We start from the raw sequence: 22,123 nt of genomic DNA on the forward strand, positions 1-22,123 counted from the left end.
ATGCCAGAGGATGCCAGAGGATGCCAGAGGATGCCAGAGGATGCCAGAGGATGCCAGAGGATGCCAGAGGATGCCAGAGGATGCCAGAGGATGCCTCAAGTATGGACAGTGGTGCTGGTAGTAGTAGTAGTAGTAGTGCTTAGTGTACTGTACTGTTGTACTGTACTGTACCTACAGGCACTGAGCGGAGGAGCTGAGCTGAGGTAGGCCACTCCTTCTGAATCAGGCAATCATGCTCCTGCTCCAGGCTCATAGTAGGTATGTATGTATAGGTCCACGGTACCAGGTAGGTACCAAGTTACTCCAGGCTGTAGGTATAGTATTCAGTTACTCGCGGTATTCATTCATACATAGTACATACTAAGGTCTTTTCCACTCTCTCCGATCCTTCTCTCCTTATCCTGAACTACATCTCCATTGCCACACCACTCACTCACTTACTCACTTACTCACTCACTCACTCACTCACTCACTCACTCACTCACTCACTCACTCACTCACTCACTCACTCACTCACTCACTCACTCGATCACTCTAGTCACACTTCCTTCCTTGATTTCTTTTTCTTCTTTTTTTTTCTTTTTCTTTTCCATTCCGTGGTTGCCTCTCAATAATCATTGACAATCCTACTTGATTGGTGCGCTGGTGGCTGGAAAACGGAGTCGCCTGTTCGACGTGGCATGCAGACATGCCAACAGCAAGTGGATCGCCCGCCTTTCCTCGCCATGGCCCCGCCATCTAGTCTAGGTACGGACTCCTGTACTGGGAGTCTGCGATGGAGTAAGTTACTCCCTACTCCTGAGCACTCGGACCATACCATAATCATCGAAAGGCTATGACATCCTGATGATCACTGACTGGCTTCCTTCCTTGTCGCCGCCAGCTGCCGGATATCGGCCCCCAGCATGGTTTGCCGACCTTGTGAGGTGTTCTTGTTATGCACGTCAATGCTTTGACGATCACCCCTCCTCACACTCTCCGGTGCGCTGAGCTTGTTCTTTGAGTACTCATCTACATGGGTCGCACTCTAGTCGGATGGAGTACCAATCCAGGCTTGCCATGAGATGAGGAAAATTGCCTCTTTGCCTCCCTCCCTTCCCCTGAGTCTTGCCCCCAACTTTCAATCTCCGACAGTCGCCTAGATCTATAACCTTCTTTGTTGCATGATTCGCCATGCATCGGCACCTAGGCCGCAGAAATTTCGAATCACGGGAAAATTCGATAAAGAGGGGCACTTTCTGGCGGTCAGATCACACCGTCCATTAATTAGTAGTTGCAGCAGCAGACGTGCCCGAAGCAGGAACCAACGAGACAACCCATCAATCCAGCAGGCTGCCCCTCAGTGGCTCCCCAGACTGGCTGTTTGCTGTCATGCCTGACCGTCATTCGTTGCTTGCTCGTTCTGAGTGACCCCCGGCGATTTAATTCTGAGATCAGGAGGCCCAATGCCAGGCCCCGACTGAGCGAAGAGCCCTCTCTGCAGCGTCTGAGTTCGGTTGCTGTTGGCTCTTCCTGCATGGCCGACACCCTTCATCGCGGTTTCAGCATCTCTCCCTTCTGGGACATGGCCATGCTCCACTCCTGCCAATCCCTATCGTCCACCTCGTTCAAGGACCCTCTCGCCTCACCCAACTTTCTTTTCTGACATGATGCCGTTGTTTGCACCTGGCTCCGACGCTTTCCCCACCGTTTCCTGATAGGCGCCCCGTCCGCCATGGGCAGGGCCACCTACCGCACCGTCCGCCGGCCTCCCCCACGGTGACCTGGCGGTCCCTCTGAGCAACTTCCCCTCGTCGCTAGCTTCGATCTAGCTTCACCGAAAGAGTATCCGCCATGGGCCTCTGGCGAGGGGCGAAGACCTACCGATAGGAGTCAGCGCTGCCCGGACGGGGACTTGATGCCTCGTGGACTCACTGGGCATTCATTGTTGTCTGGACGCCATGCGAATGGATGCAGGCCAGCCTGCGGTAGTCGGCCTGATTCCCCTTGGTTGGAACAACTGGCTTTATTCGCACGATAATTTTATCTTGGTCTAGCAGTGGCTTCGAAACGCTCGTGATTGGATCACAGTTGGGCATTCTGCGTGATTCCTCCCTGAATCCTAAAGGAGGGCCGACATTTTGCCTTGAAATAGTGCTGCTTCTCGCCTGGTCTTTTCGTTTCTCCTTCCCCCTCATGATCTCATCTACCTCAATCTCTCCCGGCTGCGTGTATATAATCCTTCTTCACGTCGCTTGACTTAACGTCAACGCTGCAGTCACCTCACCCAGGAATTCCTCTTACTGGGGAACCGGCACTCCATCGTTGTATATCCTTGGGTCTCAACCCCCCCTTACTTCGCAACCTTTCCGGAGACTTGCCAATCCCAACACTTATACCCTTCGATGCTCACGGAGAATTACCTCCAGTGAGCAAATAACCGCCATCATGCCTCTTTCACATCTTACCTTGACCGTTTCCCACCTTCCAACCTCCACTTCCTTCTTCCTTTCCTGCTTACAACCGCTCGGCTATCAATTTATTGGCCGCCATGATGACTACATTGGTTTCGGTCAGAAGCAAGGCGAGCCCGCTGATTTCTGGATAACCGAACAGAAGCCAGGGTAAGTTATTGGCTATTGCACCATGTGAAGCGTTGGGCGACGACTAACGAAGCTCTTCAGAGTTCCAGCCGGTGCAGCACATGTCGCCTTCCCAGCAACCTCCAAGGATGCAGTAGGAACTTTCTTCATTAGTGCGCTCAAGGCCGGTGGCAAGATCCACGGAGAGCCCAAAATGCGCGACTCAGAGTCCGGCTACTACAGCGCCGCGGTGATCGACTTTGACGGTAATAGTATTGAGGCTGTCTACCGACCCAGCAGTTCCTCGGCCAGGTCCGAGGTCAAGTCAGTAGTCAAGTCGGAGATCAGCCGGCCAGCTCTGGCCTTGTTGGAGAACGGATCTGTCGTCTCGAAGGCGAGCAGCAGAGCCAGCTCAGTCAAAACCGAAAGTATTGCCCCGCCTCGATCGGAAGCCCGGTCAGAAGCTCGGTCGTACGTGTCGAAGACAAATACTACCATCGAGAGAGCGGTGCCTCTCGAGCGAGGCGCCCCGTCAATGGTGAGTCGGGATCATTACCAGCCGCCGCGCGATATTCAACCAGCTCCGTCGCCGACCTACATTGTACACCACACGACACATACAACGCAGAAGACAGACAATGACAAAACGGCCAAGACGATTGTTGGCACTCTCATCGGAGCCGCAGCGGGTGCGGCCTTGGCTTATGCCATCGCCAAAGGCGACTCGACTGAGTCCACTGAAACCAACTCCGCGCCTTCCCAGTTTTCTCCTAAGGATATTGCTCAGCTCCTCTCCCCGTCCCAAGCCTCTTCTCAGACGCAAGAGTACCCCAACTTCAAGGCCATCGAGGCAGGCCCAGCCCGGAGTACTTACTCCGTTCGGTCTGATGGCCGGCCGATGCTCACTCGTAGCGTGACGTCGAAGAACCCGCGTGCAAGCACTATCTATGAAGGAACGGAGTTTGCTCCCCGCGGCAGCGGCGGCAGCGTGTATCTCGATGAGAACGGGCGCCGGGCCTCGGAAGGAAGCGTTTACAGTACCCGGGACATTCCCCTACGCGCAATCGAGTACGGGCAGCCGGACTCGCAATCTCGGGGCTATGAAAGCACTTTGATCAGCAGTTTTCCCGATAAGTCGCGGGCGATGGATCGGGAAAGCGTCTATTCGGCGTCGACCATCAAACCGTCTAAGGGCAATTATCAAGAATCCCACCATGGCTCTCACCGGTCATCTCACTCCCACCACTCTACACCTCGCACTCTCCCGCCAGGGAGCACAGCCTCATCCGTTCGCTCTGCACGGCAAGCCCCTATTCCGGAGGGCTCCTCCATCGGGTCCCTTGCTTCCTACCGTAGCGGGGCCAAATCGGGTGTCTCGGCCCGCGAAGTGCCTCTCCCAGAGAGTGTTATCGACCTTGATGTTCGGAGCAACGTGACTCCTGACGATTCGATCAGCCAAGTGGATGATTCTCGGCGCTCATCCTACTCCCACAAGTCCCATGCCTCGAAGGCCGCTGGGTCTCGCGTCTCGAAACACTCTAGCAAATTTGATGAGCCTGTCAAGCCAAGTGACAGTGTCAGCCAAGTCTCCAGCAATGTCTCCCAGCGGACCATGAAGGCGGGCGGTGGTGGTGGTGGAAGCATCGCCCCTTCCAAGGCAGCGTCCAAAATGAGCAGTCGTCGGGGCAGTAGCCAGGTTGCGTGAACGCATCCAGCTCTTGGGCATCCATCTTTTACCTGTCATCTGTCTTTTGGACCACTGTCGTTTTTTTTCTTACGATAATTACCTTACTGCTTGAACCAGGCCCGGGTTTCTTTCCTCCCGCGCGTGGTCTTCGCCATACAATCCGAAGTCAACAGTGATTGAATTCCTTGCATCCCTCCAGACATGTACCTTAGCAATGTGAGGCCTGGTTCTATTTTGCTTGCTACATACATGGGACATATACACAACATACATACATCTGTTCGCATCATAACGGGGCGTTCTGATCTTTTCTGGTTGTGGTTTTTTTTTACGGGCATGGCGATAAAGGTATCATATGGCTTTAGCTTTCTTTTCAAATTCTCCTATATGTGAATGAATATAAGTGACGAGATGAATTATAGCTCTGCTTTGACTGTTTGTCTTGGAGATCTCACCGCACGAAGGCTCTTAAACCACGCCAGTCACGTGTTAGGGGATTACAATCTGCCACCCCAAGTGCCAACCAGAGCAACTAGGGCATGGAGGACACACTACTGCTAGACACCTATTACAAAGAAAGTCTCAAGTCACCAGTTTGGGATTAGCTTGGCTCCTGAATGCACTATCTGATACAAACCAAACCCACCACTAGCAACCTCATCATGTCGTCCATCGGCCTTCCATCACCCCCACCACTACTTCGACCGTCACGACCAACCTCGAACCATCCTTCCCACGTCCACCACCAACCACCCCCGACCCGAGGAAAACAGCCTGGGGTTTAATGTTCAACATTGTAACATGGGATCCGACTCCATTCAGAGAAAATAAAAAAATGCCATGAATGCATAATGAGAATTGGTCATAATGATCGTTGAATATGACATTTCCCGCCAAGAGAAAGTGAAATAAGGGGTTTGAGGTAAAGGGGAATCAGACGCGCAAACTGAAAACAAGGAAAGGATCTACGATCACGGTACGCCAGGCTTCGGATCTGATCTAACGATTTGGAAAGAAGACGCAGAAGCGAGTGGGAAGACCAAGGTGGCCGTGGAAATTTGAATTGCGAAGATCAGATAGCGTATTTGCGAGTCCATTCACGCGCGGTCGCCTCGTACCGAGGACGGTCGGTCTTGTACACGTGCGCAATCTCGGGCACCAACGGATCGTCGGGGTTGGGGTCGGTGAGCATCGAGCAAATCGAGAGTAGCACTGCGGATGGAGTTAGCGGGTGTGAAAGCCGATAGGGGGCGCAACGGGAAGGAACGAACCCTTGGAGATCGTGAGAGCAGGGCTCCATTGGTCTCTGAGAATGTCAAGACAGATGCTGCCGTTCGAGTTGATGTTGGGGTGGTAGATGCGGGTGGTGAAGTTGACCTTCGGGGGCTTAAATGGGTAGTCGGTGGGGAAGTGGATGTTCAAGAAGAAAACGCCTCCCGAGTATGGGGAGTCACCCTGGCAAAGGCTACGTTAGTACACATGCGGTACAACCATTAAAAGATGCCCTGTCAGTACGAGCGTAGGTCATCTCCGTCTCTCGAAAGAGGGCCAAGACAAGCCCGACCGTGTCGTACATCCAGGGATGGATTCTAGGAGACTCACAGGACCCATGATAGTTGCTTGCCAGTGGAACTAAGCGCGCAGAAAAAGAATTCAGTCAGCATGATTGTCCACCAGAGAATTGCGGACAGAAAGGTAACATGAACGGTCTGCGTTGTTGAGCAGCCCCGCCGCGGTCGGCATGAGGGGGGCGAAGCGACCGTGTTTGGACAAGAGGCACGCGGGAGGGGATGAGGGCATACCAGGTCATCTCCGGTAGGACCAGCAGAGCAGGAAGAGGGGGGATCACTATAATGCAAGAATAACACTACGTTAGCCTATGCTGCAGGGTGAAGTCATCACAGAATCTGGCGATTTTGTTGATGGATGAGGTGTGGTATAGTAGGGCAGATGACTCGAAGAGCACCCCGCGGCTGTGGTGGGGTGTGAGGCGCCCGGGAGCCATCATCATGGCGGCATCCGAATGAGGTGGATAGACCCAAGGAAAGAAGACGTTGAGAGAGCGCTTACCGGCCGAGGTCAGTGAGTTCCTTGTTAATACGCTTGAGAGCCATGCTGTGATCTGGGAAAGAGTGGAGGGAAAGACCCCTGAATGAAGTGTCGAAAGAGAGGGGGAGGGGAGGGAGGGGAGGAAGAGAAAGGCGGGTATCGAATTTGAAGGTGGGAAAACTGCTCAAGCACCAACACAGTCAGTAAAAGGAGACAGGGTCCACTGTCGAGGAGGAGGAGGAGGAGAGACGATAAATATAAGAACAAAGAGTATATAGAGATTATAAAATCCAGTCTAATAAGGAAGAGGTAGGGGGTAGTAGGCAAAGTTGGTGTTGGGAAAGAAGAGGAGGGGCAGGAAAGAAGACTCACTCACAGAGACGGGTTTGATTACGTCGGGAAGACGAGGAAAGAGGGAAGAGGAAGAGGAAGAGAAAGAAAAGAGAGAGAGAGAGAGAGAGAGGAAAAAGAGGGAGGGGAAAGAAAGACTAGGCAAGGAAGGAAGGAAGAAGAAAAGGCGGGTGTGGCCCACTCTCCGTTACCGTACTAGGTATTGTCATTACCAACCCATTTCTCATCCTCACCTCAGCCGACCGCTGAGTCAGCCGTCAGCTTTCTGGTTCCTGCTGGCTAAGACCTGCATCAGCCACATACTCCCCTCATACTGTACTGTATTGTACTGGTACTGTCCAGACAGCACACCTCATCAGCCCATACTATGCAATCAATAACTAACTACTTATTAATAACTTCAATTTCTTTTCTCGCCTCTTTCAGCAACATCCACATCCTGGAATCCCATGAACAGTACCACCAAGGCAAGTTCGCCAGATAGATACCCCTCGATATGGGAAAGAAAAAGACTTAAGATGGCCTCAGGGCTGTGGGGGTCGAGTCATCGAAAGTGGGGAATCCCACTTCTCAAGGCTCATCGACCAAATCATGGTTACTTCCAGCCACGTTAGTGAGGTTCTTCCCAATCCGGGTTTGGTTCTGAATTTCCTGCATCTTGCCACTTCTTTTTTTCTTTTTCCTTTTTTCTTGTTTGTTTCATTAATTGTTTCCGAAACATACTCGAGTACGGAGACTGTGCCGTATGTCATCCCGCATTCTACGGGGTACGCATTCATACGACATGTCCCATGTGAACTAAAATCAGGCACACATTACTAGAAGGTGAAATATTACTGCTGCTTAACTACAGTCAATAACATAAATCTACTGTACTGTAGACTCGAGTAGAACTACAGTACCTAATTACTCGATACACCACTAAGCCCCCTTCCGCTGGATTCAGCAGCCTTACGGTCGAGAGCAGGCAACTGGGCTCCCAGGTGACTACTCAGTACATAGTAGTCCTCATTCCTCCGCCACGTCGGTGTCAATCCTTTGGGCTTGAATATTCCTCATGAGGGTTCGGGTTCACTTTGCCTCGCCTCGCCTCGTCTCGCCTCCCTCGCTCGTCATCGAATGCGGCGAAGATGTAGTGTGGCTGTTCAGTGGTAGATTCAGCCTGTTCCATCGGAACAGTTACCAGTAACTTAACTCGGTTTTACATACAAGCACCAGCGCCAGCACAAACGGCAGTTTCCCGAACATCGGTTTGCCAAGGTCCCACGTGGCGCAGCACATGGCACGTGATTCAGGACGGCGCTTGCGGTCTCGAGAATCGTCCGAGAAGGCTGACTACAAGATGAATGTTTGGATCTATGTTGAATTCGGTACTCGGTCACGGAATGACTGGCTGCTTATGTACATATGTGGTATGATGTGGGCATGTGTGGTGGCGTGGACGAGCTGACTTACGGTATGCCATCATCTGACCGGGAACATTGACTGTCATGCTTTTATACTGGAGATGCGACGGGGCTGCTTGCGCTAGACGAAGGCTTGAACGCCCGTGATGGCCCGTCCAAGTATTAGAGCTATGATGAGTTGTAAGTATTTTGAGTACTAAGGCGGGGAAAGGGGGGGTGGGGGGATCCGTACTATGAATGTCACTCTGTCCCTCGTAGGTTTGCACCACGAACAAGTTGGCAACGTGGCGGGCAATATGGTATTCATCGCTGGTCGCATTGCCGCCGAAGACCTCTTGGAGTCTGCAGTTCAGAAAATAGAGGGTCAGCTGTGTCTTCGAGGGTCAATAGAGAGGGTGGGTCCATACATCCGCGAGTTAGCCAAGGCACGATCACAGTTCTGTCGCTTAACCATCGAGATCATTTCAGGGGTGCATTTGCCAGCATCCTTCAACCGCGCTACTTGCGTCGCAGCCAGGGTACCGTAAGCCGCGTCCGTCGCCGCATCCGCCAGCTTCTTCTGGATCAGTTGGTACTTCGCCAATGGGTTGCCCTTGAACTGCTTCCTTTCCAGGGCATACGTCCGGGCCCGGTCCAAGCAGTCCTCAAGGGCACCCATGGCGCCAAACGCGATACCCAACCGAGCACTATTAAGACATGTGAAAGGACCCGCAAGGCCCTGTACCTCCGGGAACATGTTCTCCGCAGGGACAGGACAGTCGTCCATCTGGATCATGCCCGTGATCGAGGCACGCAGAGCGGTCTTGTTCTTGATGGCGGGGGTTTCCAGCGTGCCAGGAGGGCATTGGCTGCGCTCGACGACAAACCCCCGGATTTTGCCCGTGGTCTGCAGCTTAGCCCAGACAACCATGATGTCCGAGATCGGGGAGTTGGTGATCCAGGTCTTGGTACCAGATAACAAGTAGTATCCCTTCTTAGTGGGATGCTCCCGTGCCACTGTTTCCATAGAGCCCGGGTCGGAGCCGTGGTTGGGTTCGGTGAGGCCAAAGCAGCCAGCCAACTTGCCCTTCGCCAGCTCGGGGAGGAGGCGATCCTTGAGCTCTTGCGTACCGAAGTCATGAATGGCCGTCATTGCCAGAGAGCTCTGCACCGACATCCCTGAGCGGTATCCCGAATCCACGCGCTCAACTTCCTTGGTGATCAATCCAGATGCCACGGTGCTGGCTCCTGCGCATCCGTATCCTTCGATGCTGGCGCCGAGAAGGCCGAGCTCGCCCATTTCCTCGAGAATCTTGCGGTCGTAGTCTTCATTTCGGTAGGCATCTAATCGGAGCACCAAGGTCAGTCACAATCGCATCCCATACATTGCTACCACTGACTTGGATCACCTACCGAGAACACGAGGCAGCAGACGTTCCTGGCAGTACTGCCGGGCGGTATCTTGAATTGCCAACTCCTCCTCAGTATACAGTTCGGATGCAACCAGAGGGTCTTCCCAGTCAAAAGTCGCATATCCACGTTTGGAATTGGCGAGTGACGCGGCAGTGGCAGGTGCTGCATATAGGCGGTTTGCCGCCCGGAGGTGGCGCGAGGCCGTGCGGAGAACGAACGGGTTCATCTTCGAGAAGAAATCCGATGGGAGGAAAAGTGTGAAACTTGGAAGAGCAGTCTATACAAATGTTCTATCGCCCAGATGCTCAATTGATCAGTTTAATTGTGATCGAAGAAGAGACGTGGGAATGCATCGACGTCACCAAGGGGTGAGGGGAAGGGAAAGCGGGCGGGAATCTCTTCTTACTGAGCTGGAAGAAGCGTTCAAGGTTGCGGGGAGACGGCACTCAAAACACAGCCTCGGTAAATCCCGTCGGAAGACGTTGTTTGTACTGTACTGTACTAAATACTCAAGGAGCACGGAAGAGCACAATGACCCAACAACCTGAATAGACTGGAAGAAGATAGAGAACGCCGAGCTGGACAGGCGCCAATGCTCCCTATTTAAAAAGGTACTTTTCTTGTCCTTTCGAGGAAAAGAAGAAGATGGTTGAACCTCGAACCGATCGATCCGCGGAGGAGTTGAAATGCAGTGAAGGGCGGAGACTTCGGCTTGCCTTCCGTCCCCGTCGGCCCTTCCATCCAATCGATAAGATCGATAAGCTCTCTCCAGAACATTGATAGGGAAGACCTGCCTACAGCCCTGAGTACATACATCCAGTACTGCCAGGTGCGAGGTTTACCTGTGTTTATGAGTACGTATGCAGCAGTCTTCTGCTACTAGGTATATAGATAGATTCCTACTCAAATAGCACCCCATTCTCACATCCTGGTACCGCCCCACCCCAACAACAACACCAGACTCAACATAGTAACATATATTCGTCGTCATTGCATGCGTCCTGCGCAATTCGTCTCCTGTCGTTATCGTTATGCTCTATGTATATAACATCTCTAAGCAGGCATCTGAGACTGAAGAAAATCGAAGACTCCGGTTGGGAAATACTCCTCGTCAAACCCCCATAAATCAGCCATCATCGGATCGACCGAGCCCTCCCAAAGTCCAACCTCTTGCTTCTCATTACCGGGATTGGACTCGGAAGTACTTCCTCTCTCTGCTGAGAGTGGTGCTACCCCCAACAAGGCCGGTGGGTGGTTGTGGTTGAGGATCGATTCCCGTCCACCCAGAGTTTGCGGTCCAGGGACGACAACAGGTTTGGACAACGAGGTATTATCCTGAGAATTCTGTCCCAAGGACAGGGTGCTATTGCTGGTTCGCTTCTCGAACTCCTCCAAGCCTGTAAGCATCTTCTTCAAGCCACGGGCAATGTGATGACTAAGATGGTGCTCACTGGCGCGTTTGCTGCACGAGACCATCATGTCAATGATCCGGCTAACCAGCGCACGAACATACCCGACCTCGATGAGCAAGCCGGCCGATGCGATGGAATTTTGCTGGCCCGTAGTCCCCGTCGCACCACTTGAGCAGCCTTTCGCAGCGATTTTCAACAAAAATACAGCCGCGAAAGTGATCATACTGTGAAGGTAGAGCGGAACCCCCACCAAAGCCCGTTCGATGTCGGGCTCATCAAGGACGACCCGAAGCGTGTCAATAGCTGATCGTATTGCTATACTTGCTCGGTGCTTCCGCTCATTGGACATGGGCCGCGTAGAGCTGGACGAATGATAGGTTCGCAGAGCGACCGAATTGAGCTGCAAGCGAGAGAAGTGGTAGTGTAGATAGACCGCTTTGTAGGGATACTTTCCGACATATCGACTCCCCACTGTGTTGTCTGGATTAGCGCATTGTGTCAACGAGCATCGACAGCAGCGACATACCTAGGCGAGGGATCCAGGACGATTGCCAGTCCGCAAGAGCAGCATCGAACTTATCAATCTCGGAGAATTGGCTATCAGGAACCTCCAGGTCAACGTCAGGACCAAAGGCATGGTAAATGTGGGTGAGGATGATGAACAAATCAACCTGGCTGTGCAGGCGCAAATCCCCTTGTTGCGTGTTCGGGGATTGTATGAAAATATTGTGGTTCTTTATGCTCAAGTCTTCGTGTATTATGGGAGGCCGCCCATAGGCGATGGAAAAATGATGTTCTAGGGTCTAAGGAGGTCAGTAATAAGATCCAACTCATGGTCGGTGCCGGGCAGCGAGAGAACTCCACCACATACATATAAGAGATACCACAACCGTGCTTGCTCTATATGTTCCGGAGAGCCTTGTGTGGCTTTTCTATACGATTGATGCAGGTTGTGCTCCGTTGCTATGCGAACGGCATATCCAGATAGCTTCCAGCTCACGTCGGCAAGCCAAAAGGCCCCTATACAGAGGGCGCGTAGATCATCCAACGTATGATGTCGATCTAACATAGACTCCGATGCTAGTTTCGCGAACTCGGTGTAGCAGATTTCATACACCCGCTCTTTGCTCGGCATGTGAAGAGCTGTCACGGCGAGGATGGCAGCAGAGAGCATTGAGGAAGAATTGCGCACTGAGGTTAGATCCTTGTGATTTAGCAATATACCATCCCATAAGTAGCGACTGAGTACTTGATCGAAATGAGAGAATAGTTCCTCTGCTTCTTGTTTGTCCACGACTCCCCCTGATATGAAATCTGTGACAAGGGCCCGGTCCAATGCATGGTGTCTCCCCGGGGACGTGGTTTGAATGTCGCTCAGCTGAGTCACCTCGTACAAGCTTCCCATAGGAGCAGTGACTAGGGATGATGCTCCGTTCTCTTCTCTGTCGAGGGAATACTGCGGCGGTCGGTGAGTGGTAGTGCTAGGTGCACTATTCTCAGTCATTGCGGTATGCGCAGGCTCAGTGGGTTTTGTTCCCCCGCTATGGTTGCTTGTCGGGAACAGCGCATCTTCTATAGATGCCATAGAGTCGTTGCGATCCCTCGTCTTCGACGACGGTTCAGCTGACTTGCTGATCGCTTGGTAGTAGGATAATTCGGGGAGTCGAGCTTTGCGAAGCAAGTCCGCCATCGCAAGTTCCATCGCTGCCTTCCATCTTTGCGTGATGCACAGAATTAATCAGCGATTTGATGTGATTCAAAGCCGTAGGGGATGCAGGAGGGATCAAATACTCTGTCTCATCGTCTAGCAATGTTTGAAGACTTTTGTTGACCACACATTCTAATCCCATCCGGCGACATCGATGACATGCCGTTTCCCCCTCATTCATGTCACATCGCACCTTGTGCCGCTTGCACTCTGTGCAAGCGCGTATTCGGCGCGAGATCTTGGGAACATGCTTTGGACTCTGCCGTGCATCGTGTTCGGGGGTGCGGTGGGCTGCTATATCCTGAGGGGAGATAGCTGACGGACTATCGCCATTGGCCTCGAAAAGGTGACGACTTCGCTTCATGGCGGCAACGGATTCATCGTCTTCAAAAACAATCAATTAAATGAAAAACGCGCAATCAAGTGTCAAGTGAGCATATGGCTGGTTGCGATGCGAATGGATTCACAGCCACTACTGCGATAAGATTCAAGGCGGAGAAGGGAAGAGGGGCTTGCCGCTTGGCATGGCAGCTTTGGATCGGCAATAAGTACGGGGGGTTAGCGGCGTACGGACGAAGTACTATAAGTACGGAGAGAGAGAGGAGGGGGGGAGGGGTTCCTGGAGGTTGTGTGGTTTGCAGGAGTTGTACAGCAGCAGTGGCAGCAGCAATAATAATGGCAGGCAAGTGTCAGTCTAGCACGGGGCACAGCACAAGTCAATCAACCACTGCTCATTAATATTTCATTCCGAGGCCTAGTAACTTACCTGGCTAGTCTACTAATAGTCTAGTAGTCTAGGCCGTGGAGCCCGGCTTATGTAAGAGAACTCCGGGGACGGGTAATCGCCCGAGTCTCCGCCCGAGTCCCAATTAGGTCTAATTATGACGCACGGCGCGTTCAACCTCTCCCAGACCGCGTTTTTTTGTCGCGGCCCGCAAGAACTGCCTTCCTTCTGCTTCATCCCATTTATTCACCTCCCTGCTCGCCAGGCAAAGCTCGTCGCATAACATATCCATAGTCTCTTCCGAGTATACCCAGATCCGGATCAGCCAACATGGGTATTAAAAGTAAGTCACGCTAATTACCACCTTGCCAATTCCGAATCGTCAACTGTACACCCTCATGAGCTCAGCAATGCTAATCTCCGCCACCATTAGACCTCTTTTCGGTAATCTCGGAAGAAGCCCCTGATGCCGTAAAGACGGGAGAGATCAAAAACCACTTCGGCCGCAAGGTCGCTATAGTATGTCCAGTCCCCAATTGAATCCCTGCTTTTGTTAGTTAGTTGGCTAGCTGCATCTGTGCTTGTAAGCAGGGCTAACCACTATCTTATGTCGCAGGATGCGTATGCTATCCCCAGATCCGGCTCGGTCTTCAATCTCCTTCGTGACTAATGCCAGTTCAGGTCCATGAGTATCTACAGCTTCCTCATCGCTGTCCGCTCCGACGGTCAGCAGCTCATGAATGAGACCGGAGAGACCACATCACACCTGATGGGAATGTTCTATCGCACGCTAAGAATGGTCGATAATGGCATCAAGCCTCTATACGTCTTTGATGGCGCTCCGCCAAAGCTCAAATCGGGAGAATTGGCCAAACGTTTTGCCCGGAGAGGCGAGGCGACGGAAGCGCACGAGGAGGCCAAGGAGACGGGTACTGCAGAGGACGTGGAGAAATTCTCTCGTCGCACAGTACGAGTCACCAGGGAACACAATGCAGAGTGCAAGAAGCTTCTGAAGTTGATGGGCATCCCGTACATTGACGCCCCGACGGAGGCCGAGGCACAATGCGCGGTGCTTGCGCGTGCTGGCAAAGTCTATGCTGCCGCTTCGGAAGATATGGACACGCTGTGCTTCGAAACACCCATTCTTCTGCGTCACTTGACATTTAGTGAGCAGAGAAAGGAGCCTATTCAGGAAATTCACCTAAGCCGTGCGCTGGAGGGGCTTGGCATGGATCGCAAGCAGGTATATCTCCCACACAAACCCTCCATGATCATTCTGCACTTGCTTACCCTTCCACCAGTTCATCGACCTCTGTATCCTACTCGGCTGCGACTACCTGGAACCCATCCCCAAGGTGGGTCCGAACACGGCACTGAAACTGATTCGGGAGCACGGGACTCTTGAGAAGGTGGTTGAGTTCATCCAGAACGACCCCAAGAAGAAATATGTCATTCCCGATGATTGGCCGTATCAGGATGCCAGAGAACTTTTCCTCAATCCCGACGTACGGGATTCCAACCACCCCGACTGCGACTTCAAGTGGGAAGCGCCCGACGTGGAGGCCCTTGTGAAATACCTGGTTGAAGACAAAGGCTTCAATGAGGACCGGGTCCGCAGCGGTGCTGCCCGCCTGCAGAAGAATCTCAAAACCGCCCAGCAGTCCCGTCTGGAGGGATTCTTCAAACCAGTAGCCCGAACGGATGCGGAGAAGGCCAATCTGAAGCGCAAGCATGATGAAAAGATTCAGGAACAGAAGAAGCGCAAGAAGGATGAGGCTAAGGCTAAAAAGGAGGCCAAGGCCAGACCCCGTGGCGCTGGCTGATTGATGGACTACCCAGTATGAAATCTAATTCGAGAGCCCCGAGGTTGGGCGGGCAGGGGGGAAAAACCGAAGGCACTCATTAAGTTCCCATGGGATCGACACAATCAAGGGAATACCTGATATATCGCGTCTCTGGGAGAGTGCCTTGATTTGAAGCTTGGCGGCGTTTTAAGGCTCTGGTCATCGCAAACATGGCAAGGCGTTTATATTGGTGGGGATGCGCTAGCATAGCGTTATTACTTATTGATGATGGAATTTACCTTGTTCGCTACGGGTGGTTGCATAGTACGTATATACACGGTGTGGAGTATAACTTAATGTAATGTAGGTAATGACCTCGGATGCTTGGGACAGGTCTCACACCCGCATCGACTAATGGGGTTCAACCCCGCCGTAGGAGGTAAGTAAGCCAGATGGCATAGCAGTACCTACCTTATTGCACCGGGGAGCCGTCAGACTCGGCACAGCCATCGTAAATCGAGCTGAATGCTCGTCCGTGAGGCCAGTCGTGAGCTTGTAACAATCAAGCTGGTTTGCTTTGTTCTCCGAGATGCGCCGGTGGTATGATGACAATTCCCCGACAATGGTGGGGTCACGCGATCCCCGATCTTCTAGGCATGTAATTTTGAGAGAGTGATGGGTATGGAATCGACAGAACTATAGCGCTTGATTTGTTTATTTGCTTGATATATTCAATAATGAATTGCTCATCTTTCGGCATGTAATTTCCAAGAGGCTCATTGGTGATGCGCTCACCCAGGATGTCCATCAGAGAATATATATCTCATCCGTTCGAGTTATTCGGACTGCTACGGTCATTCGCACAACCCAATGCCTTGCTCTACTGTACATGCAAGAAGTGATGAACAAGAAGACGAAAGAGAAAGAGGAGTTTTCAGAGCTTCACTTCGTACATAAACTATGCGATAGCAGGGGAAAATCTACTGTTGGTTGGCGTTGTACGGGTAGATTCTGGCCGAACCGCTTCATGCCTTGATGTACAGTAGGTAAGGTAGTCGACACCACAGCCTACACGAAGTGATAATACTTTCCCTTGACATCATGGCAGAGATGATAGAACACAGTGAAATGAGAGTCGATTACACATTTGGTATAAACCTTCAAGTGTGAGAGTCTCGCTCCGATCACCGCTCGTAGGGTATGTATAAATACCCGTCGTGGCGCTCACCCCATAATCCTCAATCAATTTACAACAAGACACAGCAAATCCTCCCTCACATATACCACATATCTGAAGAGTTCGGTTCATTCAACCGGGGATGAACCAAATAGGCCCCACCGACAGCTCAATTCCAGCACGAGCGCCTAACCACCAACTGTACGGATGAGGAACCACGGATGCAAGACGATCGCTCGTCGGATCCCAAAGACAAAGCCTTGCACCAATAGGTCAATCTCTCAGGACCTCGACTATGACCTACCCTTTTCGAGTTCTTCTCACAATTGATTCGAGGGAAACTGCCCAGGACAAGAAAAAGGAGAAAGGGAAAAAAAGGAAGGGGGGGTGGTGCTGTGGGAGGAGGAAGAGAAGGTTGGGAGTGCATAACATCATTTCCTCCCCCTCGTGACCTTCCCAAGCCTCCTCCGCACGAGGAGATCAAGTGGAACAATGAACCTTCCACGCGCTCCCTATACACCGTTTCAAAGCCACTGGATCCAGCTCAATGGATGCAAGAGATGCAAGGGGCCGACCAGTAACTGCAGTTGGTCGGACTGTGAGCATCATAGCTGCCATCTAGCTCCATGAGCTTGATTGAACTGCAGAGGAAAGGTTGGGGTGACACCGATGGGCATCATCGGGAGTCGCAGGGAGATCCCCACACGTCACCCACCATCGACTAGAAGAATTTTGGAGATACTACGTAAACTCACTAATTGAATAGACCTAGAGGAGATAGAGTGTACAATAGTCTTGCGAATGATGGATGGTAGGTTGGAATGCGACGGGGTGGTGGAAATCAGGTTGTAAGATCGAAAGGTGGGAAAAGCAACACAGCATCGCGGCCGGCTGGGATCAAGAGTTTTTGCTGATAACAGCGAATATATCCCTTCGGGAAAGATTTTAAACCACCTCAGGCGGTAGGAGAGCCGTCGAGAGTGCATATCCGCTAATTTTGAAGGCCAAAGAAGGTAGGTGAATGGGGAAGATAGAGGGGGCAAAAGAACGCGTCAAGGTTGACAGCAGTCGGATCATGCGCGTGAAAAGAGAGAGAAATCGCAGGTTGAGAGGGAATGCTGATTACTCCAACCCTAGAACGCAGCTCTTGATCTTTTTACTGATCAAACACATCTACTTTACCATAAGCAAAACTACCAAAATATATTAGATGAAGATTTTAAAAAAAAGGGAAAGAGAAAAAGAGAATTATCATAAAAATCCATAGAGAGTGAAAAAAAAAAATTAAATTAGCAAAAAGAGGAGAAATACTTTTGACGTGTTGTGCTCGTCTCGTCTCGTTTCTGAGAGCAGAGCAGAGCAGACAGACAGAGGGTGATCCTGTGTCAACACCCGCTGCCCTATAAAGCGCGGATGCCCCGCGGCCCTTCCACCCCTTCCCTCGTCGATTGCTTTTCTTCTCTTCTGCCACAATTCTCCCCATCTCCCACCCCCCTGCTTGAACCTGACGTTTGTCGAGACATCTCCTGAGTCTATTAAACATCTTTCATCATCTATCTGACTCCTCTTTCATCAACTTCTTCCTTTTCTCCTAACCAAAATGCCTCCCAAGAAAGCTACCTCCACCGGCGCGCCCAAGAAGTCCGGCTCGAGCCACGCCTCTTACCGTGGTATGTTTTGACTGATCTTTCCCCACCACCACCTCGCGCTATCTTAATTCTAGCTTCATTTTTGTCGCGAATGACTGCTGATTCGATCAATATAGATATGATCAAGGATGCTATCCTGAATGTGAGTTGATCACGTTGTTCCCGGTGCGCTGTGGGATCACGGGCGCTGGGTGGGAACTTCGCCGACCGTGACACGTCGTCACGGTGCTTAATTGTTCCCAACGCCCCATCAGGCACCGTCTTGTTCCATCCTAGCTGGATCGCTAACATCTATCTAAACAGCTCAAAGAGCGTAACGGTAGCAGGTAAGCTAACTCGTGTTTCCCTGATCACCGCCAGACGCAGGGTCCCGCCCGTCCAGCGACGTGGCAACCCGACACAGCGTCTGTCACGATTGAAGCTAACCCGCTCCTCTCCTCTGCCCTGTAGCCGCCAGTCCATCAAGAAATATGTTCTGGCCAACAACAAGATTGCTCCTGCTTCGCAGGCTGCTTTCGACAGCCAGTTCAACAAGGCCATTAAGGCTGGTGTTGAGAAGGGCGAATTCACTCAACCCAAGGGTAAGTCCACCATCTAGTCGCGCGCCTCACTTGCAACCCTCGCCTCGTCAACGGTGAAGCTTGCATCTACGCTTGCTCTGCACGCGTCTTTGTTTATCGCTCCGACACGCCTGCTGACGCGTCTTCAGGCCCCTCTGGTCCCGTGAAGCTTGCCAAGAAGGAAGCTGCCCCTAAGCCGGCTAAGGTGAGTGACCATCGCATCCTCCCAACTGACCCACATGACTGACTCCATGACAGAAGGCTTCTGCTAAGACTGCTACTAAGAAGACTACCGCCAAGAAGAGCGAGAAGGCCGAGAAGTCTGACAAGACCGAGAAGACTGAGAAGGCCGAGAAGCCCAAGTCTACCACCAAGAAGGCCACTGGCACTACCACCACCAAGAAGTCGGTTGGCAGACCTAAGGCCAACACTGCCAAGCCTCGCAAGGCCTCGACCACTGTAAGTAATGCTGTGTTTGCCCCCGCCCCCCTTGTTCTCCGCGCTGGATGCTGATTTCCACGCAGGCCCCGGCCGTTGTCGATCAACCTAAGGTCACCAGCACTACCAAGTCTGGACGCGTGACCAAGACAACGGCCAAGCCTGCTGCGAAGAGCAAGAAGTCTACTACTACTACTGCGAAGAAGGAGAAGGCTGCCCCCGCCGCTGCCGCCGCCTCTGCCTAAGGGAATTTCTTTGCAATCGTTTTGAGCGACCAGTTACCTTTGATCTTTTTGGCCCGTTTCTCTGTTTGCGATGTGTCCTCGGGGTTATATCTTTTGGGTTGTGTCCCCTTCCTTCGTTTGTAATTTTTTCTCTCTCGGCCACCAATCTCCTTGAAGGATGGGATGATTGTATCTGGGATATGCTGTGGACTGCTTACTCGGTCGTTTCTTTTCTGTTGGTAGGGTCGGCGTCTTGCGGTGGATTTTGCAACGGGATATGTTATTCAATTGCGTGCTATGCTTTGTACGCCAGTCTAAGGACGGGCGTTACGCTTTGGAATGAAACCACTTGTTTAGTTCAACCAGAAACCGTTGTAGTGATTGAAGCGGTCGGGCTAGGAATGGGTATGCGATGCCCAAGCCACCATCCAGGGGACATGGACCTGGCCCCGCGATCAAGTCATTCAAGGATTCGATCCACCACCAAGCAATGCCAGTGCTTATTGGCATTGGCAAAGAAGACTGTCTACCACGCGGAAGGAACGATCTAAGCTTAAATTTTGTGCCAATCCACGGGCCCAGGGGGTTGGATGTTCCATCCAGACACCCAGATCAACTGGTGGAGTCTTCTTGTGCTCTTACTGGGCTCGGCTGAGGAAGTATGGGCACAACAGTCCAATACGCAATTTACCACGAGGTCTGGTCCATACCCTAGCGCGTACGGATGGTGTGTTTTGCTAAACTTTGCACCCAAATTCACCAAAAATGGGAATTACTTTTCAAGACTGGGAGGATGTGGGATTATCCGCTTAGTCAGTCAGTTTTTGGGTCAATTAATCTGGTTTTAGTTTTGAACTCGAAAGTCATAAATAGTACGTAAACATTTTTTTTTTTTGCATTTCTGTGCTACATTTGAGACATTATTTGGTGTGTATGTACAGTATATATACCAGTAGGGCTCGAGGGGTCTAGAGATGCAAAAGGAGCTTGAGCCAGCAAACAAAACTTTTCCCGTCCCGCCGGCTAACGGGCTTATCGGCGCCCGATGACTTGCTCGGCTACGGTATGTACAGTACGAGTCCGACAGCTAGCTATGAGTAGTAGTTAAAGTTATAGAGTTCTTATTCTTTTGACTGGCAGGCATTCGGGAAGGCCAGTCCCTGTTCGCTTAAGGGTTTTTTTTTCTGACTATACCTGTTTGTAAAACCATTGCGTCAGGGTCGATTGGACCCTCTCAGAGAAGGAGGGAGGAGGAGGAGGAGGGAGAGGAGGGGGATGAGGGGAAGAGATCATTGGGGAGGCGTTTCGGAATGGGAGTGACGTTGGCTTTATCATGGACATTTTGTCGATCATTCGTGCATGCATCAGGAGTTCTACATAGCAAAAATACAATGAGTTCTGCCTTCCTCAATGCCGGATGACGGGAGAGGAGGTTTCCGAACCTGACACCGTTTTGTAGCAGGTTGCATTACCTCCCTTCCACAAAGCTTCAGGTAGATTGGTGCGGAGTAAGTTAACTGAGACTGTAATCTTCTAGATTTGCATTGTTGGTTTGTGTTGGAGAATCCTGGGCAGGGCCGAGGTGCCAGATACTCTACTACTCTTACTGGAATGAACCCCTTTTGAGACGGTTGGTGTATTAAGTAGTGCTGGGAGAAGATGAAGAGAATAGGCTGCCACAATTCGAGGCCTTGGCTGCATCGAGGGTCAATCAGGGGCTCCGGGGGTAGGGGAGCTTTTATAGATACGATGGTATGCATTGAGGCCCTTTCTTCAGGTACGGATTGCCAGTCCATGGGTACATTCGACTCTCAACTGTCATCGCTGCTGCGTTTGATGGAGGAGAGATCCGTGAGTAAGGGCATGTGTATCTCAGATGTATATCATGGGTGCAATAGGGCAACGCATGAGTGGAGCCGGGCATTGGGAACTTCCATCCTGACGATTAATGATGATGCACGCTGTCGGAGATCAGGTTGCATATAATACAGCCATGTTTTGTTCCGTGTACTCGGTAGATTCGATTGCTGGGCTGCCTTTATGACAGAAAAGTGTACTGTGCTGTATTGTACTATACTCTGTTCGAAGAGCATGTTGCATGTAGCACGATCATGTCATGGATTTTATAGAATGCACCTGCACATTGATTAGATTGTTGATTGGAAGTCTCAAGGAGAACGAGCGATTGAGAGAATGCAAAGGTGACGTTGATGTCTTGCAGGGAGTGCCAAGGATCCCCTCGTCTTTCTCGGGCTGGCACTCAACAAACAATTCCTGCCTGATCGATGAAAAAGAACAAGTAGAACTTACTTGGCATAGCAGAAGGAGCTCTGATGTTGCACTTAGTACAGTGCTGCACATAGAGTCCAACTTCTATCCCCCGAGCTGCAGGTGTGTACATACTCCGTAGTACATACAGTATGTAAATCATGGTCAATCCTCGATTCCATCGCGTAACTTATCGGAAGTTGGTACCTGCCGCGTAATACTGGGTAATGACGGCGGTCCAGCCCTGGTGGAGCTTGCCCACTTTTTTCCTTTCCCCTGCTTTTCAATTCTCTTCTGGACAACTTAGACTAGAATCATTAACTTCTGTAATTATAGCAACAATCCAGTTCGAATCCAGACACTGCCTAACTGTCCCCAATTGCGGTGTTACAGAAAGGGGGAAATACTCTTCTGTCTGTCTATCTATCCTTTCGGTCTGTTCGTTCTGCTACATTTTCCCACCATCATCTCTCCAAACACTACTTCGTACCTACTTCGTACCTACTCCGTACTACGTGTAATTCCACCATCACTGCCTTGATCAGGAACCATACCATACAGGTTCAGCTTTCCACGTTTTGGTGGCAGTTCCACTTGAATTACGAGTCCGTTTCGCCCCAAGAATACTCACTCAGTCACTGTTCGTTCGCTCTTCCACTTCTCCTCTTCCTCTTCCTCTTCTCCCTTCCTCTCTCTCTCTCCCTCTCTCTTCTCTCTCTCTCTCTCTCTTTCC

At 51.4% G+C, this 22,123-nt stretch overlaps 8 protein-coding genes across 8 annotated transcripts; 4 read left to right on the plus strand and 4 right to left on the minus strand.

The window, feature by feature from the left end:
• Positions 1 to 1,665: 1,665 nt before the first annotated feature.
• BO66DRAFT_255724 (uncharacterized protein) lies at positions 1,666 to 2,302 on the minus strand. Its single transcript, XM_025643005.1, has 2 exons — positions 1,915 to 2,302; positions 1,666 to 1,859 (listed from the first exon to the last, which is right to left on the minus strand). Exons 1-2 carry the CDS (start codon positions 2,175 to 2,177, stop codon positions 1,814 to 1,816), a joined length of 309 nt encoding a protein of 102 aa, XP_025497844.1. The 5' UTR covers positions 2,178 to 2,302; the 3' UTR covers positions 1,666 to 1,813.
• On the plus strand, positions 2,303 to 4,308 carry BO66DRAFT_255684 (VOC family protein). Its single transcript, XM_025643004.1, has 2 exons — positions 2,303 to 2,603; positions 2,664 to 4,308. Exons 1-2 carry the CDS (start codon positions 2,428 to 2,430, stop codon positions 4,264 to 4,266), a joined length of 1,779 nt encoding a protein of 592 aa, XP_025497845.1. The 5' UTR covers positions 2,303 to 2,427; the 3' UTR covers positions 4,267 to 4,308.
• A 586-nt stretch (positions 4,309 to 4,894) lies between these two features.
• BO66DRAFT_255575 (putative ubiquitin conjugating enzyme (UbcD)) lies at positions 4,895 to 6,768 on the minus strand. Its single transcript, XM_025643002.1, has 6 exons — positions 6,674 to 6,768; positions 6,319 to 6,477; positions 6,051 to 6,096; positions 5,851 to 5,880; positions 5,520 to 5,703; positions 4,895 to 5,460 (listed from the first exon to the last, which is right to left on the minus strand). Exons 2-6 carry the CDS (start codon positions 6,360 to 6,362, stop codon positions 5,321 to 5,323), a joined length of 444 nt encoding a protein of 147 aa, XP_025497846.1. The 5' UTR covers positions 6,363 to 6,477; positions 6,674 to 6,768; the 3' UTR covers positions 4,895 to 5,320.
• Positions 6,769 to 7,716: 948 nt separating this feature from the next.
• Positions 7,717 to 8,176, plus strand: BO66DRAFT_396510 (uncharacterized protein). Its single transcript, XM_025648487.1, has one exon. It carries the CDS (start codon positions 7,928 to 7,930, stop codon positions 8,096 to 8,098), a length of 171 nt encoding a protein of 56 aa, XP_025497847.1. The 5' UTR covers positions 7,717 to 7,927; the 3' UTR covers positions 8,099 to 8,176.
• BO66DRAFT_337248 (acyl-CoA dehydrogenase) lies at positions 8,176 to 9,672 on the minus strand (the record flags this gene model as incomplete). Its single annotated transcript, XM_025644323.1, has 4 exons — positions 8,176 to 8,222; positions 8,287 to 8,396; positions 8,462 to 9,377; positions 9,447 to 9,672. The coding sequence occupies 4 exons, from the start codon at positions 9,670 to 9,672 to the stop codon at positions 8,176 to 8,178; spliced, it is 1,299 nt and encodes a 432-aa protein (XP_025497848.1).
• Positions 9,673 to 10,366: 694 nt separating this feature from the next.
• On the minus strand, positions 10,367 to 13,238 carry BO66DRAFT_476130 (uncharacterized protein). The gene is made up of 4 exons (XM_025653299.1): positions 12,650 to 13,238; positions 11,730 to 12,573; positions 11,385 to 11,661; positions 10,367 to 11,329 (listed from the first exon to the last, which is right to left on the minus strand). Exons 1-4 carry the CDS (start codon positions 12,928 to 12,930, stop codon positions 10,500 to 10,502), a joined length of 2,232 nt encoding a protein of 743 aa, XP_025497849.1. The 5' UTR covers positions 12,931 to 13,238; the 3' UTR covers positions 10,367 to 10,499.
• Positions 13,239 to 13,527: 289 nt separating this feature from the next.
• Positions 13,528 to 15,351, plus strand: fen1 (multifunctional nuclease RAD27). The gene is made up of 5 exons (XM_025648488.1): positions 13,528 to 13,633; positions 13,724 to 13,809; positions 13,907 to 13,911; positions 13,972 to 14,533; positions 14,592 to 15,351. The coding sequence occupies exons 1-5, from the start codon at positions 13,621 to 13,623 to the stop codon at positions 15,111 to 15,113; spliced, it is 1,188 nt and encodes a 395-aa protein (XP_025497850.1). The 5' UTR covers positions 13,528 to 13,620; the 3' UTR covers positions 15,114 to 15,351.
• A 2,500-nt stretch (positions 15,352 to 17,851) lies between these two features.
• On the plus strand, positions 17,852 to 19,143 carry BO66DRAFT_416227 (histone H1/H5 family protein; the record flags this gene model as incomplete). The annotated part of the gene is made up of 7 exons (XM_025649583.1): positions 17,852 to 17,921; positions 18,017 to 18,042; positions 18,204 to 18,226; positions 18,351 to 18,481; positions 18,610 to 18,665; positions 18,746 to 18,919; positions 18,985 to 19,143. The coding sequence occupies 7 exons, from the start codon at positions 17,852 to 17,854 to the stop codon at positions 19,141 to 19,143; spliced, it is 639 nt and encodes a 212-aa protein (XP_025497851.1).
• Positions 19,144 to 22,123: the final 2,980 nt, after the last annotated feature.

Source organism: Aspergillus aculeatinus (genome assembly GCF_003184765.1).
Source record: "Aspergillus aculeatinus CBS 121060 unplaced genomic scaffold BO66scaffold_91, whole genome shotgun sequence".
Lineage (NCBI taxonomy): Eukaryota > Fungi > Ascomycota > Eurotiomycetes > Eurotiales > Aspergillaceae > Aspergillus > Aspergillus aculeatinus.